Source organism: Cydia fagiglandana, chromosome 2, assembly GCF_963556715.1.
Source record: "Cydia fagiglandana chromosome 2, ilCydFagi1.1, whole genome shotgun sequence".
Lineage (NCBI taxonomy): Eukaryota > Metazoa > Arthropoda > Insecta > Lepidoptera > Tortricidae > Cydia > Cydia fagiglandana.
In genome coordinates this window covers 10,716,016-10,735,029 of record NC_085933.1, presented here as the reverse complement: position 1 = coordinate 10,735,029, position 19,014 = coordinate 10,716,016, and the positions used below count along the sequence as shown (strand labels likewise).

Genomic DNA, 19,014 nt, shown 5'->3' with positions numbered 1-19,014 from the left:
ATTTCATTGAGAAAGAAGTGACACTTACTTAATTTTAAGGTGAGACCCCCTTTCTTCAAGAGTTGCAGTACCTCCTCTAATCTCTGGATTCCTTCGGCAAAGTCCTTCGATGGGATTAATATGTCATCCATGTACACTATTGCATACTTCACCTGGGCCTCTCGGAGTATTTTGTGAATAGTTCTTTGGAACACCGAAGGAGCATTTACCAGTCCAAAGGGCATCCGATTGTATTCAAATTGCCCATCTGGCGTTACAAAAGAAGTTTTGTCACGAGATGTTTCGGCTACCGGTATTTGATAATACCCCGACGCAAGGTCCAACGAAGTAAACATTGTATTACCTGCTAGCAAATCCAATTGGTCTTCAACTCGGGGTAGTGGGTAATGTTCTTTTCTGGTCTTTCTATTGAGAGCGCGGTAATCGACGCATAAGCGCTTCTCACCACTCTTTTTCTGCACTAACACAATAGGGCTAGCGTAAGACGACGAGGATTCTCTGACAATTCCGCTATCAACCATTTCTTGGACCATGTCTCTCACCAATTGACGTTCAGTATGTGACATGCGGTAAGGCCTGTATACAACTGGTTGAGAGTCTTCTAGGTCGATTACCATCTCGGTAGTGTCAGTGAATCCTAGGTCTTTGAGTCCACTAGAAAAGCAATTCTTATACTGTACGAGTACCTTTTCCAGTTTTGAGCGCTGCTCCACAGTCAGTTCCTGATTACAATTTATTGCGTTGATGTCAGTGCCAGCGATTTCGACGCTACAGACGTCCAGAGTTGTTACCTGATTTGTTGAGTCAATAATTGAAGTCCTGGGTATGGATCTCGTTAATAGGGTTCCTTTTTTGATAGACATATCTCCTGAAGATATGTTACAAACTAAAAGAGCGCCACGTCCGTTTTTAATTTCATACATACCAGGGACAAGGTAGTACTGACTGTTTTCTTCACCCCGCAGCGAGCCGTTCACGTATACATTGCAGTTTACTTGTAAATTCGTAGTGACTGTTACTGGCCACAATACATTACCGTTTATTTTAGTATCTTTCTCTACTACAAGATGTAAGCGTTCTTGGGTAAGTCTTTGGAAAATTAGTTTGTCCGGTGTTTTAGTGATAATAATGTCCGGTTTTTCAGTAAACGAGTGCCCTAACAAAGTTGGATGGCTGATAACACAATCGTCTACAATATATATTTCAATCGATTCTTGTATCCCTTGAACTTCGGCGTTTACAGTAGAGATTCCTACAGGCAAAGTCAAATTATTTCCTACTCCTCTAAGCAAAGGCAAATCATCACTAGAACGAATTGGGATTCCTAGATCTTTTGCTGTACTAACTCTTATCAAAGAGCACTCACTTCCCAGGTCAATGAGACATTCAACAGGTGTGTTATTGATTTTTGCATCCATTAAAAATTTTTTTTTTGAATCATTACTATTTATAGTCACCACGCAAACCTCCTTAACATTTTTGTCTTTAGTGACTGTTTGACTATCATTCTTATTATTAGTGTTTTTAATTCTAAAACACTGTGTTGCCGAATGCCCTAATCTATCACATAATGTGCATTTTACTACAGGTTTATTACATTTGAAACTGGGATGACCCATTTCTTTGCAATTAAAACAAGTTATGCTTGAGTTAACATTGCTGAGTCGACTAGATCCGGGGCGGTTGAATGTAGAACTGTTATTACGGTCACTTATTTTTTTTTGTGACAATTCATTATTGTTACGAACATTCGCCACCTTGACAGTTCTAAAATACTTAAGTACTTGCGAAGGTTCTTTAAACTGAGCTGCCTGTGCGCCTACTTTAATTGCTCGATCCTCAATTCCATACACAATGCAGTCTACAGCTTCCTTACCTGTAATCTTACACCGATTCAACAAATTAATTTTTGCATAGTAATAGTGTTCCAAAGATTCGCCATACTTTACTTTTTTTTCTAACATTTCCGTAAGAAGTTCAGCATAGTCTTCTCGACAAGGAAAGGATTCTATCAATTTCTTTTTCCACTCTGGCCATGTAAACAACAGAGTGGGTAACCCTTGGTACCAAGTTTTAGCAACCCCGCTTAGCTTGGGTAACGCATAGTGAATTGTTGCCTTATCATCCCAACCATATATTTCGGCACATTCTTCCACTTTCGTTAACCAAGCTAGCACGGTCTGTTCCTTTGACATAGGATCAAACTCAGGCACGACATTGGTGTTATATGGTAACTTATGCTTATTCGGATCCCTGACTTTGTCGAGAATACTTAGAAACTTATCTAATATAGTACTAGTCTCAGACTGTTTACTAGTTCCTCGGCGTCTTCTCTTAGGTAGTGGTGAATCTCCATCAGATCCCGATGAAGATGAAGAATAGTCCCTCAGCCTCCAGCGTTTCCTTCCTGCCTGACTTTCCTTATGTCCATCCTCCTTGTTTGAGCCACACCACCGGCGTTGCAGCGACCGACTCCTCCTAAAATCCTTATCCATTTGTGCCGGGTTCTCCATCCTTGAACCCGAAGCACTCCTTATATCCTGAACATTTAGTTCATGGCCTAATCCTCGGCCTCCCTGATGCCTTAGTCCTTCCCCTCGACTAAGTCCATCATAATCCAGCCCATGACGTACTGACCCTCCTCCTTGGTCAGTTCCATCATCACTCCATTCCTCGGCATCTGCCATTCTGAAATTTCCAAGCATATGTTAACTTCATGTAGTTTTTATTATATATATTTTACCTCCTAGTCTCTTACTTCTTTTTTTTTATGTATTCTGTCCAACAACTTGTATGCCTACTCATCTAACTAAATAAAACTAAGTATTTTTTCATAAGTATAGCATAATAGTCACTAGTGTACACATAAACACCAACATTCAAAGGCCACTTTTCCTGGACCTGTCACTACTATGTATTTTCTTCATAACAAACCCTGATCCTTGACTGTACCTCCTTTAAGTTAATTTATTGTCAATGACTTCTTGTCAATGCATTGTTATCATACTTCAAATACACTTAAGAGTCAATCCAACACTGGTGACTGATTAAACTGTCAATGTCAAAACATAAATAAATTTCTAGTTTGATACACACAAATACAATGGTAAATGTTTATATTCAACTGAAACATGGAGTCAAAACTGCTTCTGAAGTAACTGACCAAGTTACACAACCATCCTTTTTGTTCCAAAAAAAAATATATTATAGAAATATTCCTAAATCAATGCACAGAACATACTGTGCATACTGTGACAAATACATACCTATATATATTTGGCATCCACCTATTCGACATGAAATGAAACTTATTACTTCCAGAATGTATGATAATTAATAAATTGCATAGATACAAACTGCAAACCCTCTCCATAATTCCATACTCCATACTCCTTATAATATACAAGTTATTCTGCATGATTGGAATGTAGCCCAAAGTGCAGAAACAATAAAAATAATGAGATTTTACACAGTAAAGAGTCTAAAACACTTGTAAAACTTGTAACCCAACCTGTTATATTATTAAAGTCGCTCAAAACAATCAATAGTTTATATCTCAAGATCACTTTTCTTTCCATAAGTTGTTAGTAATATCTAAGAAAAATTGTCAAGTTTAATCACCACTCCAGTCTCAAAAATAAAACTAAAAGTGTTTACCTGCTGTCCTCTGAGATGTGGACGTGATTTAGGCGATTACCATGAGAATCGCCTTACGATCCCACTTGCTGAACTAAAAGGTTTCTCAGATGTTGAAATTAAAGAACTTCTTTAGACTTCTTGTTTTATTGACTCAGTATTCTCAATAATTTCACCCTGTACAATTCCAATTGTTTAAACAGCCAGCATTAACAATATAAAACCAAAATCACATAAGATTATCACCGCGTCTTATCGTTAGTTTCTATTCGATTGTTTTTTTTTTTAAATGCCTCCCTCAGTCCCGACATCTGTCACTTTTCCCGCGCATAAGTTTTCTTAAAACGGTCTCACACTATTAAGCCACCTTCACATTTACATACAATTTGATAAAGTTAAAATATAAAACTACAATTAATTATGGACACGATGTCGAAACCTAACATAAGTAAGTATTATTTTATTTTCCGTTGTTCAAATTATTGTCTTTGGTAGGTACTCGTTTTTCATGTCAACTTGGTAACAGGAAATATAAAACTTTCTTCAAAAACTTTTGCTGGTGGTTCAGAATCTGAAAATTTAAAACACATTTATTGCCAAATACCCGCTGCGTGGGTTCATTTTGTATTGGAAATGGGGCGCTTGGCACTGAAATATACTCGAGATCATATAGGTAGTATAAAATTAAGATCGCTATTAAGGTCATACGTAGGGTCTGTGCGGAAAGAGAAGAGTCGTAGGTATAATGTATGGGCTCCCCTAAATTTCACGACTCTTCTCTTTCCGCACACTCTATTAGATAATGTTACTTAGCAGTAGGAGACGGCCGCTGTCATGATGCGGACTGAAGCGGACCATTATAATACATACCTATTTTAATATTTTAAGATTTCTTCTCATGTGTGTACTATTTTCATCATAGGTAATAAATATGTAGCCAAAAGTAGCTTATATAATCGCGCCGTATACTTTGCTTCCTATTTTTTAACACGCAAAGTCATAATTTTAACTCGATTATTAATGATGTTTACGTAATTATCATATTTTGCAATTTTTGTCTTGAATACAATATATTTTAATTTATACATTGTTTACTAACATTGATGTGTTTATTATTTTCGTAACTATGGCAACGTCAAATCTTTAAAAAATTGTAGAATGAAGGTTGAGTCAGTAACAGAGTGACAAAATTGGTCTTAGAGCATTTAATAACTGGAGTGGCCATTGAGTGCTTACTGTTAGGATTTAGGATTAGGGTTCCAAGCAGGAAAGAAAAGCTTGTTTTAACACCATATAGGTAATGTTTATTAATCTCAAGCAATACTACATAGTAATGGCGTCTCATACGGGAAGAAAGAACACCTACATTTGTTTTATATTGACAACCGAATAAATCAAATATCATAGTCGTAGTAGTCTCGTAGGTATACTCTTTATTTTTTTGTTGACATTATTACTTACCCCTCTGCCGAAAAACACAATTGTGCAAACTTTTGTATGGACTGACATGGCTATTTGTACGTTACGTACAAATCATGTAGAAATAGCAATACATTTGACGTCCCCTCCCCCGCAAAAATCGGCAGACTGTTTTGTAAAGAAAATGACAGCGATGACATGTCCCTTCTAAATGCTCTTAGTGGATGGTAGAGGTAAGGAATACAATCTCCATGTAATTAATAATGAAAAAGTGTCCGTCAAAAACCTTAAGAGGGAAGTATACTACGTAATCGTCCATACAAAAAGAGAAAACGTTTTTCCACTTGTAAACACGAGTATCTTCCATTCTCCATGATTTTTAGTACGGTATTGATACAATGAAAAACTAGGTTTATGGGTTTTCTTTTTTTTGCTACTCTGGAGAGATTTAGAAAAATTATAATAGCTGACAGCGTGCCCAGTTTTTGCAAATATTCTCCCATAAAGGAGTTTTCTCATAAAGTCATAAAGGATTCTCCTTACATCTACCCTCCATATTCACGGCTGCCATCAGTATATGTAACATTACTTTCTGTGCATCTCACTTGCACTAATATGCGAGAGCGAGATGCATAGATAGTAAATTACGTAGACGTGAGAAAATGTGTCAATTTTGTTATTTAGTTCTATAGGTGAATCCTAGAGGCGCTGTATAAAACTCCGATATAACTCTTGCTCTCTTTTATAGTATACTTAGAAAGGGACAACATCGTTTGGAGTGGAGTGAAGTTAGGTACATAAGACCATGAAGAAACGTAAAACGTGACACACGGCACGTTTATTCACTGAAAGTAAGTGAAAAATACTCTGCCAACTGATAGTAGAGGCACTGAATCCCTAAAGTATTTTCTCCTAGAGTCTGGCTAGCCAAAAATTGTTGACAGATATTTCGTTGTTGTATTGTCTATGATTTAAAAAAAAGCTAAAAGTCAGTTGTCAACTTATGTCATTCATTCAAATTGTTTGAGATTTATAAGGGGTTTATTTTAAATAATATTAATAATTTCTATACTGAGTGAGGTTTGCAAACTATTATTTAAGCTCGTAAATAATTACGACAATGTGCGATGTCGACGTGTAGCTATGTATAACGAAAAACTGCAATGTTTACAAGTCCTAACCAAATGTAAACAAATTAGAAGGTTGGTGCTCTATAAATATTTTGATACTTTAAGTACTAGTTCTAACATTTGCCTATTACTTTGATTAAGTACGTGAATTTATTAATGCCTGAATCTCATAAACAGGATAAGTGTATAAAGAAACGGATAAACTAAAAGTTCTAAAAAATATCCATAAAATCTAAATATTGGAACGTAAACATATGTGTTTGTCTTTGACTGTACTTTAAATAGTGGTACAAATTATGTGAGCTGACTTTGAGTGCACGTACAAACGTTTATTTAACTTATTTGCTTAGGTACCTTACTTGTGCACAGAAAATCAATAATATTGTCTAGTATCAAAACTATAGTTCCTACTACACAAAGTGTGACCAGCCCAAGACTTTTTTAATTTCCCGCCAAACATTTGTGTAAAATTTCAGTAGCGAGACTCTATCTTTGCATTCCCTAATATTGTTTGTCATAATAATCATTTGTCCTAACACTAAAAACCCTAATTTTGTTTTCCCTAACCTAACTTTACCTATCCTAATGTTATTAAGCATATTTTCTTTTTTGCGAGGGTCGCAGTTCTAACCTTCTAAAAACCTAACCATTTTTCAGAACCTTACAATATGGAAAATAATTGTTATGACAATTGATTGTTAGGGCATGTGCCCATTAGGACAAACCAGTTAGGGCAAGTGACTTTAGGACAAACGTTGTTAGGGATTCAGAATGACACCCGAATTGAGCTATCAGATCAAACGCTATAAGGTTTTTTTTTTATTTAACGGTACCGTTTGAACGGAAGCCTACATTTAAGGGTACCGTTTGGGCTAAAGCTTATTTGGATACCTAAAGTATTGATATCAATATGGAATGCTAGTTTAATGGTCGGGTACCTATAAATAAAACATCTAATGGTACTTTTATTTAACGGTACCGTTTGAACGGAAGCTTGTTTGGATACGGGTATCGATTGATATCGGTACCGAAATGCTACTTTTAACGGTCGGGTACCTTTAAAAAGACCGGTCAAAACCGTTTTTAAAGGTACCTTTTCAGTCCCTGGTTTGACGATATGGATAATATATTACGAAAAAAGGGTTAACTGCGTATAGGACAAACTGCTTTTAAGGCGAGCAGCGAGTATGTCAAAATGCATTTATGGCGAACTCCGACTGGGACCAACTGCTACTAAGCCAATTCGCTGTTGGTCCGGATTTTAGGGCAAATTGCGTATTGGACCAAACGCTTATTGGACAAACAGCGACCTGGACCAAATGCGAGCCAGACGAACGGCTAACAAATCGTTTTTAAAAACCATATGATTGTACTCGATCTTTATTTTTTAAGTATGACTTGCCAAATTTATGCGTAATATTATCTTTGTGTGTAAGTACACCTAATCAAGTTGACAACACAAAAAAAACTGATTGAATGCGGAGCCTAAGACCTCCTTAGTGAATTATTTTTATAAGAGTACATAACAGTGCATACATTGATAATATTATGTAGTATCTTCAAGAGCAATGACCGTAAGGAGCGTATGGTAAAATTCCATATAAAGTGGCCCGTTTTCATTGGTCCTAAACACTCAAGATACACTCAAGAGCCTGTATAGGTTTTATAGTAGTTAGGCATGGTAATACCGCGATCAAAGACGGAGGCAAAGAGTGCAACGAGACAAGCGTTATAGTTGTCTACTTGGTAGTTAACACTAACTTTCATCTTTGTATACGAAATTGGTTTATTGGCAGCATAACAACATACTCGTACTTATGTATAACAATTTTACAAGAATTCAGTCTTCTCATGTTTAAATAAAATTGCAAATTTGTCCATAGCTTTAGTGATGTGTCATCTAATGGGTCCATCATTGTCCGTTCCATTTTTAGTGTAGCCTGTTCATTAATCCATCGTTTGCTTCTAACGAACCAGTCATTAGTATTTGCATATCAATGGTACGTATGAGTAGGTATGAGTTTTCATTCATTTACAATCAAACAAATATATACAAGCCACTTTGAAACTTTCTTACTACTTTTTAAATAAATAGGTAAATAAAATTAGAATAGTGGCGATTACTCCACTGACAAGAGGATAGCTCTCAAAAATATTGATGATGCGGCACATAAAATATTTTTTGTAAAATTAATAATTAAGTCAAAAATACGAGACATACAAAAAAAAACCGGGCAAGTGCGAGTCGGACTCGCGCACGAAGGGTTCCGTACCATAATGAAAAAAAAAACAAAAACAAAAAAAAGCAAAAAAAAAAAACGGTCACCCATCCAAGTACTGACCCCTCCCGACGTTGCTTAACTTTGGTCAAAAATCACGTTTGTTGTATGGGAGCCCCATTTAAATCTTTATTTTATTCTGTTTTTAGTATTTGTTGTTATAGCGGCAACAGAAATACATCATCTGTGAAAATTTCAACTGTCTAGCTATCACGGTTCGTGAGATACAGCCTGGTGACAGACGGACGGACGGACGGACGGACGGACGGACGGACGGACGGACGGACGGACGGACTGACGAACGGACTGACGGACGGACGGACGGACAGCGAAGTCTTAGTAATAGGGTCCCGTTTTACCCTTTGGGTACGGAACCCTAAAAATATCTTTTACAAAAAATTCATCTCCGCCCGTAAAGTATAATGAAGAGGAAAAAATCACTTGACGTTAAATCTCGGAAGTTAAGTGGAAGCCATTAAAAAGCCTGCTAGAAAGGAAGCACATTATAATTATGGAGATGATTTTTTTGCAGATTTGGCTTTAGAAATGCTTTGGTATTTATTTGAATATTATTTAGCTTTAGATATATTATATTATATCGATATGTACTTATGTTGTCATCGACGATCAACGGTTGATCGACGAGAACGACAATGGTTTCGTTTTTATGTCGGCTTAAGTTAAACCATTAAACTCTCTGAACACCAACAGTAAATAGTCTACGACTAAACCAGTGAGCATTGTGTAAGCATTTGCGGTCGCTTACTATTTAACATAGGTACTGACATTCCTGGGTAACTTATTGTTTTGTTTACTTTCAATTTAATAATGTCTTGAAATATGACTGCTTAACCACGGAACCATGGGAAAACAAGTGTTTTCAGAACGGAATTAAATTTAACCACATACTAGTACACACTGTGGAATGAACTACAGAGAATATGCACAGAAACTTTACTAAGTAATATAAAAAAAAATGTTTGTTAAGTTTTTTATACATATAAGTATAATGTAAAAATCTACCTAATCTACCTGATTATGGAAAGTAATAACAATTCCGCAAAAGTTTATATAGTGACAGCAAATTGAATGCGAGACGAGCCGGGTCAACTCGGCTGAAAATCTAAATGAATGTTAAATGGCGTACTTCGTATGAGTCGTCTAAAATTTTAGTTTAGATTGTCAAAAACAAATCGATCCTTCGTATGTAAGTATAATTACGAAAGTATTTAACTTTATCTGTTTGTTTCATCTTATTATTATTATACCAATTCTCCTATAATGGCTAGAAAAGGTAGGTTTAAAAATTCAGTGGTCCCGCTGGTCTGCATCGCAATAGTCCATAAAGCTGTCGGTGCTTCATCGGAGGCGTGACCGCGCTTGTTTTATGAGCCGAGTGCAGCGCCGAGCCATCCTTTACGTTTGACGTAAACGTCTTGCGTGGGTACGGCCAACCTCTCGCCCCGAGATTAGGGGGAATGTCAATTTAATGGATCTATGGCCACTGAGACCAAAAAACATCACAGTATTATTTGTGATATTTTTGATAACCTCGTTGTCAATACTGCGTCAAACTCAATAAAACTGTCGAATGATAGATATGAACTCAAATAGTGTTATCACAAAAAACACTCACGAAGACAGAGTTTCATTAAGAAATGGAAATAATTTATTAACGGATTGTTATCTTTTGGTGCGTGTGTTATACCCAATAAACAGTGGTTCATTGAAAAATTAACTGAGTCCGACGATAAATCACTCGCTGCTTCCTCTTTTACTTCCCTTATCGTGCCACAAGGAGGGCAATGGCTATAAACGATACGAACTATAAATCACTGACTTCATTATTTTTTTAAAACCCATTAAAACTGAACTGAGATAGCAGTGTGACAATATCACATTTGACCGCCTATTCTAAATAAAAGTATTTACCTTTTCTTTTCGTACATTTATTTAATTCTCTGCTAGTCTGGTTTTAAAGTGCTGCCTTTTAATTCCATGATATATTTTGTAATAGTTTGGTAGATTGCAAATGGTTGCCACTTATTAATATGTCAGGCTCAAGAGTGCAAAGCAAACTAAGCAAAGGCCGTGAGTGAACTAGTCGAAGACAGCATAATTCGATGCAAATGTCATACAAAAGTTTAATAAATCAATTGAAAGTGTAATTACACCGCAGGAGCTCGGCAAGTAATTTAGTAACGAGAAGTAATTAGAGCTTAAGTAAAGACTAGCGCAAATTTACGCTCAACGCAAATGTAGTTAGCATAGCTCCCTGCATAGTTCCACTTCCACGATAGTTACAAACTTACTCCAAGTTGGTTCATAACATTACTGTGCTTTAGAACTGCTTTTGCGTGGAACGATTTTAATAACACGCTTTTGTTTCAGTTCCGGAGACTATCTAAATTAATACTCGCAAATCTCGGATAAGCCGGGATAACGTTTGAAATGTCAAATTATTTCGGAATGCGACACTCTTTGTTGTTGCTGCTGATGGTAGTATGATATGTATCGGCTGTAAGAGTATGTATTCTGTATACTTTATTTATTAATTCATCTATACTCGTAGTTACATCGTGTATTGAACAATAAATTTTCTCCAATATGCTCGGAAATGTTCACCTTACTGTAGCAAAAATAGTACGGGAAGTTCTTCGTTAATGTCAAACTCTAACTAAAAACCATCAAACTATCGCTGTCCTGTTCTAGCGGACGGGAAGTAAAAAAACACTACAGTAATAACTTATTACTGTAGTGTTTTTTACTTTTTAATAATAAAAAACGCAAACAGCCAATTATTAGTGCCGCGAGCCGCTTCTACACGACCCGATCAGCTATCATTTCACGTGTATGATCGTGCGAATACTGCTTAATAAAATCAAAGATTATTTTTATATTTTTTTTAAATCTCATCCGTGTTCATAAAGCTTACATAGTTTGTCACAGGACTTTCTCATTTCAAACATAGACAAAGAGAATCATACTATCTTTGTCTTACACTAGTACTAGCACCCAAAAGAAAAGGATGGGTGTAGTTTTCCTGGTTCTTACTGACTGAAAAGTTGGTTTGACAAACTATATTGCGCAATTATATTGAATGAACGAATATTGAATGGTACTGAATGGCAGAATAAGTTTGTGCCTTTAACTTTTAAAAATTAATTAAAGAGGGAAATTGTTTTTGACATTTTGGATGTGAAGGTTTGATTTGAGTGATGCTTGATGCTTAAATAATAATTATTTTAGCTTATTTCCTCGCATGTTTGGAGAAAAGCACTATATATGCCTCGGCAGGAATAGCAATTCGTGGATTCGTCTTCTTTGTCGGACTCCGCTTCGCGTCGTCCGACAAAATCGAAACTCATCCACGAATTGCCCTTTCCCGGCCTCTGCAATAATGTACTATTATTCAACAAATTTTCAAACTGGTACACGCGATCAACCAATCTCATACATCTAAAAGCTTAAGCGCGTGTACGTTATTGTTTCTATGTTATTATAAAAATAGTGATATTTGTAGATATAAATAGATATATGTATTTTGAAAATAGGTAACTACTACATATAAAGTTTATAATACCTACTTTTGCTTAGTGTGTAATATTTGAATAATAATTAAATATTAACAATTATTCAACTTCAACTATGTATCACAAGGATAACAATCACTATTAGACAGTTGACATGGCTTGTAAAGAAACATGTTGACAGGTCGCGTGCTACGTGCTATGCTCCGTACGACGCTGCCAGTTTATGATTGTAGTTGCAAGCACACCTTGCGGTATAAAGTTGTTGGATACAACAGTGCCCACTAACTTGGTATTTGGACTGCAGCTACACAAATCTTTAAAAGTATACCTCCATTTCTCAGTTTACGAGTATATATTATTATATATTTTTTAAACACATCAAATAATTAAAAGACATTAAAACTTAAAGATACTTATTTGTATTTCAACAGAAATAAATTTCCTACTGTTCATTTTATAATCTCAATTTCTTGACTATTAAATTGACGCTTTAATGCATAGGTATCTTGCCTCTTGATTCAATAGACTATTTGGCATAAAACCAACAGCGAGTTTCTACGGTACCGAATCGACCTAAGAGATTCCTATCGCACCTGCTTTCTTCGTGTGACTAATACTGGGGTGGAAGTAATTGGATTTAGATTGGATCGAATTAGAACTTTTCTTGGTGGCTTTTGTTTTCAGGGGAAATGACTTTTTGATGGAACGTATCAAAATTAGATTTCGTTGACTTAGGGCGAACACCGTACACGTTAACTACTGTTGTATTAGTTGCCGCTTTCATGGTGAAAAGTTTTATTTCAAATAGATTACCTAAAGGATTTTTAAAAAGGAATACAAACAAAATGAAGTTGGTGTTAAAACTTAACTATTTAGTATTTAAGTACCTACTTACATTCAAAATAGGGTTTGGGGGTAGGTCTAATACTCACATAGACAAATTTTGGTTATTAGGTTCTTTCTGACATACTAAAAATTAAGAAAAACTACTCATGGAAAAAAAAACATAAAAACTCAAAGATGCACGTTTTCCCAGGGATAAGAACTATATGTAGATCTATTTTCGCCCCCGAAAACACCCATAAATAACAAATTTCATCGAAATCGTTAGAGCCGTTTCCAAGATCCCCGAAATATGTACAAGAATTGCTCGTTTAAAGGTATAAGAAAAGCAACCAACTGTCAACTACCGCGGCAAAAAAAGTACATAAGTAATTTATTTTCAATCTGGTTTATACAAGAAATGTTTGTTGAATAATACACTCACACCCAATCTTCAGTTCGTATCTAAACAACCAAATAAAGACGTTTCAGTCCATGCCTTCATGTATCGTCTAGTTCCGTTTCTATAATATTCTAGAATTTTCCAGAGCATTAGTGGAAATGCGAGCGGAAAGCTTCCAGCAATCGGGTTTATACCAACCACTCAAACTCATACAATCTTATCCATTCCTTTTTGGTAAGATGACATTACCAACTACATAATATCGAAATAAGGAGGTAAGATAAAAGTAGATTATAATTTTCCTTCACAACCTTCCTTGAGTCCAGCCTCCGAGAAACCGAACCGGACTTCTTTGGAACAAATCGACAACTTCACTGACTTACACCTTCTGTATAAAAGATATGCCGTTATATGTACATAGGTAGGTACATACGTAAGAAAAATTATCTCGGTTTCGTGACATTGCCGACAAACCAAAAAAAAAAATTGTGTACCAAAATTAATTGGCTATCTTATCTGCTGTTGCAGGATAATGTTGAGTCGGTTGGAACCCGGATAACGGTGTGCATTACTAGCCCATGTTTTATTTATTCGTTTGCGTCTGCCGCGGGAAAGTGGTTGCATTAGCGTCGAATTTTCACTACAGCTCCGCGAGTTTTCATGTTATTCGGGTTTCATACGAATAGTCAGTGTATTATATAGAGATCCGAGATGGTTCTTCATGAATACATTTCTTTTTTAAGTTTTGTAAAGATTATGTCTGAGCTGATCCAAGACTTGTCGCGGAAGCAAAAGTTAGTTGTTAACCTAGGATGATTCTGCTCACATAATTTCGTACAAATCTGTTTAGTTGTGTTTGCGTGATAGAACTGATGGAGCAACAATAGATACATATAAACACTACAATATTAGACCAATAAAAAAAAGGCAAACATTTTTGTTATTAAAACTAGGTTTTAATATTTATATTTTCTTAGTTAGCTCTACAATCATAATAGGTAACATTAAATAAGGAACAAAAGAATACGATGAGAGCGATACATTCAATTTGGTCCATTTTTTTTTTGGAAAAAAATGTGTAGTTCATCCTGCGTCGAGCTACGCTTCTATTTTCTTTAGGTATTAATTTTTAAGCAACAGTACGTACCTCGGGAATAGATTCCATACGTGCCGTCTGTAATATTCTTATCCTTAAAAGAAGCACCCATTTTGGCTTGCATTCCGTTTCGTTGAAAGGTGTAACGAGAAAGGCGAGGATACTCAAATAAGGAAGTCTAGACATTACATAAAAAGGAAGATACTATAACCTACCTAGTTACCTACATATACCTAACAAAATTTAATATATTGTTTACAATTCCACAATTTGTACAATTGTTATCTGATTATTAATCTCTGTACCGAATCTCACTGTCACTAAACTTTATCCTTATTACTTAAAATACATCCTAATTATGAAGTATTGTGATTTACCTTATAAAGTAAAGATGCTATTACTAAAAAGGATTCAACATTATTCCCCAAATTACGAGATAAATCAACCACATAAATCATTATGATAAAACGCTAATTTTATTGGCAATAAAAGTTAACTGACTGTTTAAATAACTAGATAACATCAAACCGTAGGCTTGAGTTTTGATTATTAACAAACATGTTTAGAAATCGTTTTGCAAGCTATAACTTGCTTAAATAAGTTGTTGAAATATCAACCTTAATACGAATTAGCAACGTTTATATTTTGAGGCAGAAAATACAACTTCAGATTATAACTAGTCGAATATTATTAGATTGCATAAACGTGTTGATTATACTAGACGTAATAAAATGAGTGAAACCGCGAATGGGCTTCGAATTGAATAACGTATGTAGTTAATGCAGCGAAATTGTATAAACCTGTGCCTTTTGATCCCCAGACACAATCCACTGGACTAGGGTGATAAGTACATAGATCTATAGCAGAACAGCTGGAAGATCTTTGTTTAACACATTGCCAGGAACCCGCTCGGCCGGGCCGGTTCTCTGGTTGTAGTCGCTTTCCTCTACAAAGTGGGAAAACGCTGAGATCGGCTACGAGCGTAGCGCTACGAAAATGTTGGCAGTGAATGCGTTAAACCAAGCTCACGCCAAATCGAAACAGTGGGCCCGATTCGGATTTTGAAATAGATATCTTTTAGACATCACCAAGATACGATAACGATATGTTGAAGATCTAACCTGTCAAATTTGACATTTGCGCGATTCTGGAGATACTCTTGAACGATTTCCACAGGATATGACTTAGAGATCCAATTCACATCTAATATATTATCTTAATCTATCTAACGTAAAAGTGACATTGGTTGCCCGAATTGCGCTGCAAAAGAGAACTAGTTGATATCTAAACTATAACGTATCTAGAATGGATCTAGTACGTGTCGTCTCTTGTGAATATCTTGAAGTTCGACTACGGCAGAGTGATTGTAATTAAATATGATTTTAAATATGTTCGTTCTCTGTGAATGAATGATTGCGGTGTGTTAACTAATGTACATACCTACATGTAAGTACCAGAACAGTCACTATTAATAATCGTCATCCCTAATTTAATAAAAACGTTAAATTTTGCTGGATTGGGTAATTGTCAAATAATACGTTTACATAATTATATGTTTTTTATTTTAAATAAATATGAATACATTGCTATTAATTATATTTACTTTGAGGTTACTCTAGTTGAATAAATAAGTCTACACAATTATTTTCAGTTACTACCACGAACAATTTTCCGCTCAAGCGTTATTAATATTATAAGTATACAAAATGACCACATATTGTTTTTTATTCAACTACACACCAATCCACGTATCCCTGTGATAAGGTACGATATGGTCTCTTCCAGTATCCCAACATCACAGATTATTCGCAAGCTTAAACTAATTAGGTCCCCCTGTATCTGCACGAGGCTCGGTTTAATGCGTGTGTCTCCATTAGGCACCCTCAGTTTAAACACCCTGTGTGTACTGACAATTCCCTGAAATTGATTTGTGTCTGTTTGGCCGGCGGGGCCGCAGTGTTTATAGGGTGCGTAAGGCAAGATAAGTAAGTTTATCTATGTACAGTCGACGTCAAAAATATGTTTACACTTTTGCACCTTACTCCTTTGTAATAAGGCGAAAAATGTAAACATATCTTTGACGTCGACTGTACCTCTTGGAGGATATATCCAAATGGAACGCCTGTCTGTAATTTTTTGTACAAAACAGTCTGCCGATTTTGGCGGGGGAGGGGCATAGTCATAGGCCTTATGGGAATATAGTTCAGAGCCGGAAACCGCTACCAACTTTTAGTATGTTGTTGGGCATGGCATTGGGTCTCCAAAACTGCCGGGAGACAGCGGCGCCGGCCATCTACTTCAGCGGAATGACGTCATCAAAATGACTCCCGTTTCGTTGCGAATATTGCATATTGTACCCAAACTATGCATGGCACATAATTGTGTGGGGTATTGAATGAAAGCCAGTTAAATATGCTATATTTCATTTATACAGTGTGTCCAAAATATTCAGCCATTTAAGAGCCATTTGCAAAAGAATCAAAATGATGTAAAAAAATATTCAATTATTTGGGATTTACAACCAAACCAAAAGTCGGACGTTAAAGCAATGTTCTACAAAATTAAAGACGACGTCTGACGCCCAACGTTGATATCAATCAAGTCAAAATTGGGCCAAATATGTGGAAATTATGCATCAAAATGTAGATATTTGCCCATACAAGTGCATTAAAGTTAAAAAAATCCAAATTGGTCATTTTCAGGATAATCCGCGTAAAAGGCTTGCTACACGGTCGCCGACAAGCCTTCTAACCGTCTGACCTTGGTCTGTCCTTGGACAGTTTTGGTCAAATTTTGTTGGTAACAACTGTCTACACGGTCCGGGACCGGCCAAGGCCACGCGGTCTGGGGGCTTGTCGGCGACCGTGTAGCAAGCCTTTAAGCTTCTAGTATGTTATTAGCAATATGACCTGGGTCCTAAAACTGCCGGGAGACCATCTTTATTGTCCCCCAGTCACGAATAATGACGTCATATAAATAATCACTGCCGAATTTCGTAAAATGTAAATTATAGCTATACTATGAGTCACACATACATGTGTGTTACATGTAATGAAAGGTTATTTAATTTAGTATGATTCACCTAAACATTGTTTGTAAAAAAAATTTACGGTTTAAGAGCTAGAAACAAAGAAATACCACTTTTTATGGAAAAAGTAGATGTATATCAATTTTATAGCTAAACTAAAATCGTCAATAAAATGTTGCGTATAATATTTAACAAACCAGTTATTCAACTATACATCATAGATTAAATTTTACATTTCCGATAAAAACTGTGGAAGTTGTGGAAAAAAACTAAAGCGCGCCAACAATTCTACCTTAATGCGCTCATATTATGCAAAGAATAGTTCTAATTATCGAGTATTAAATTAATGAACATTACATAAAATACATGAAAACGACATTTTCGAATGGAACCATAATTAAAAAAATAATAATTTACTTGATAAGTAAGCAAAATACCGTTTCTTTAAGTACCTAATCTCCTCCTTTCAAAGTCGGTTAAAATGTGGCTTTTGTGACCTGGGCTACAAAGACAAATAAATTGACACCTCATTTATCAAAATCAGTTCAGTTGTTTCATGTAAAAAATAAATAATTACATACGTAGATAGCAGTTCTTGCTGTAGTCGCGGTAAATATTAATATCAAATAGACTCTTATTGTCATGGCCTAACGCTACATTATTAGAGAAATGTAAAGTTACATGCCAGTAAGTAGGTACATGCCTAATACAAAATGCCTTATCTCGGTAAATGCCATATCAGCTCACTTAATGCGATACATAATTATATATTTAAGCCTCGATTAGCCTTATACATACATACATACAGTCATACATACATCACTGGCTCAGTGGCCCAAAGAGGATCTTGACCTCTGACACAAAAGAGCGTCACTCTGCCCTATTCTGCGCCACTTCGCGCCAGTTGGGTATTCTTATAAAAGTGGAATCTTGAGTGGTGCAAGGGTTTCAAGGCTGAGCTGAGAAGGCTGGCAGAATTTTCCCTCTGATCCTCCGAAATACAGGTCACCCCTCTGGTCTGCTAACATCTACGGCCTGAGGGTTTCAACGTTAGATGCCAAGCCACGCCAGGCCATAATAGTAAAGGTCTAATTATTGAATTTTAATTTTTTGTCCGACTACGGCAGAATTTGCTATCTATGCGTGCATGTGTAGGTACCGTTTGCATGAAACTACTGAACTGATTTTGATAAATTAGGTGTAAATTTATTTGTCTTTGTAGTCCAGGTCACAAAAGCTGCATTTTAACCGACTTTGAAAGGAGGAGATTAGGTACTTAAAGAAACAGTATTTTGCTTACTTATCAAGTAAATTATTATTTTTTTAATTATGGTTCCATTCGAAAATGTCGTTTTCATGTATTCTATGTAATGTTCATTCATTTAATACTCGATAATTAGAACTATTCTTTGCATAATATGAGCGCATTAAGGTAGAATTGTTGGGGCGCTTTAGTTTTTTTTTCCACAACTTCCACAGTTTTTGTCGGTAATGTAAAATTTAAATTGTGATATATAGTTGAATGACTGGTTTTTCAAATATTATACGCAAATTTTTTTTGACGATTTTAGTTTAGCCACAGAATAAGTAATAGTATTATCATACAGAACGGACACGCACCGCCCCGCCCCGACTCGGATTACCTTGCCCCGCGACTGAGTTCTGACG

The 19,014-nt window shown here is 35.9% G+C and overlaps 1 protein-coding gene across 1 annotated transcript; it reads right to left on the bottom strand.

Annotated features, from left to right (window-relative positions):
• Positions 1-1,485: 1,485 nt before the first annotated feature.
• Positions 1,486-2,687, bottom strand: LOC134671914 (uncharacterized). The gene is made up of 2 exons (XM_063529779.1): positions 1,540-2,687; positions 1,486-1,492 (listed from the first exon to the last, which is right to left on the bottom strand). The coding sequence occupies exons 1-2, from the start codon at positions 2,685-2,687 to the stop codon at positions 1,486-1,488; spliced, it is 1,155 nt and encodes a 384-aa protein (XP_063385849.1).
• Between the last annotated feature and the right edge of the window lie 16,327 nt (positions 2,688-19,014).

Excerpts from the sequence above, each read along its gene's own strand:
- LOC134671914 (XM_063529779.1), bottom strand. The coding sequence starts at position 2,687 with ATGGCAGATGCCGAGGAATGGAGTGATGATGGAACTGACCAAGGAGGA.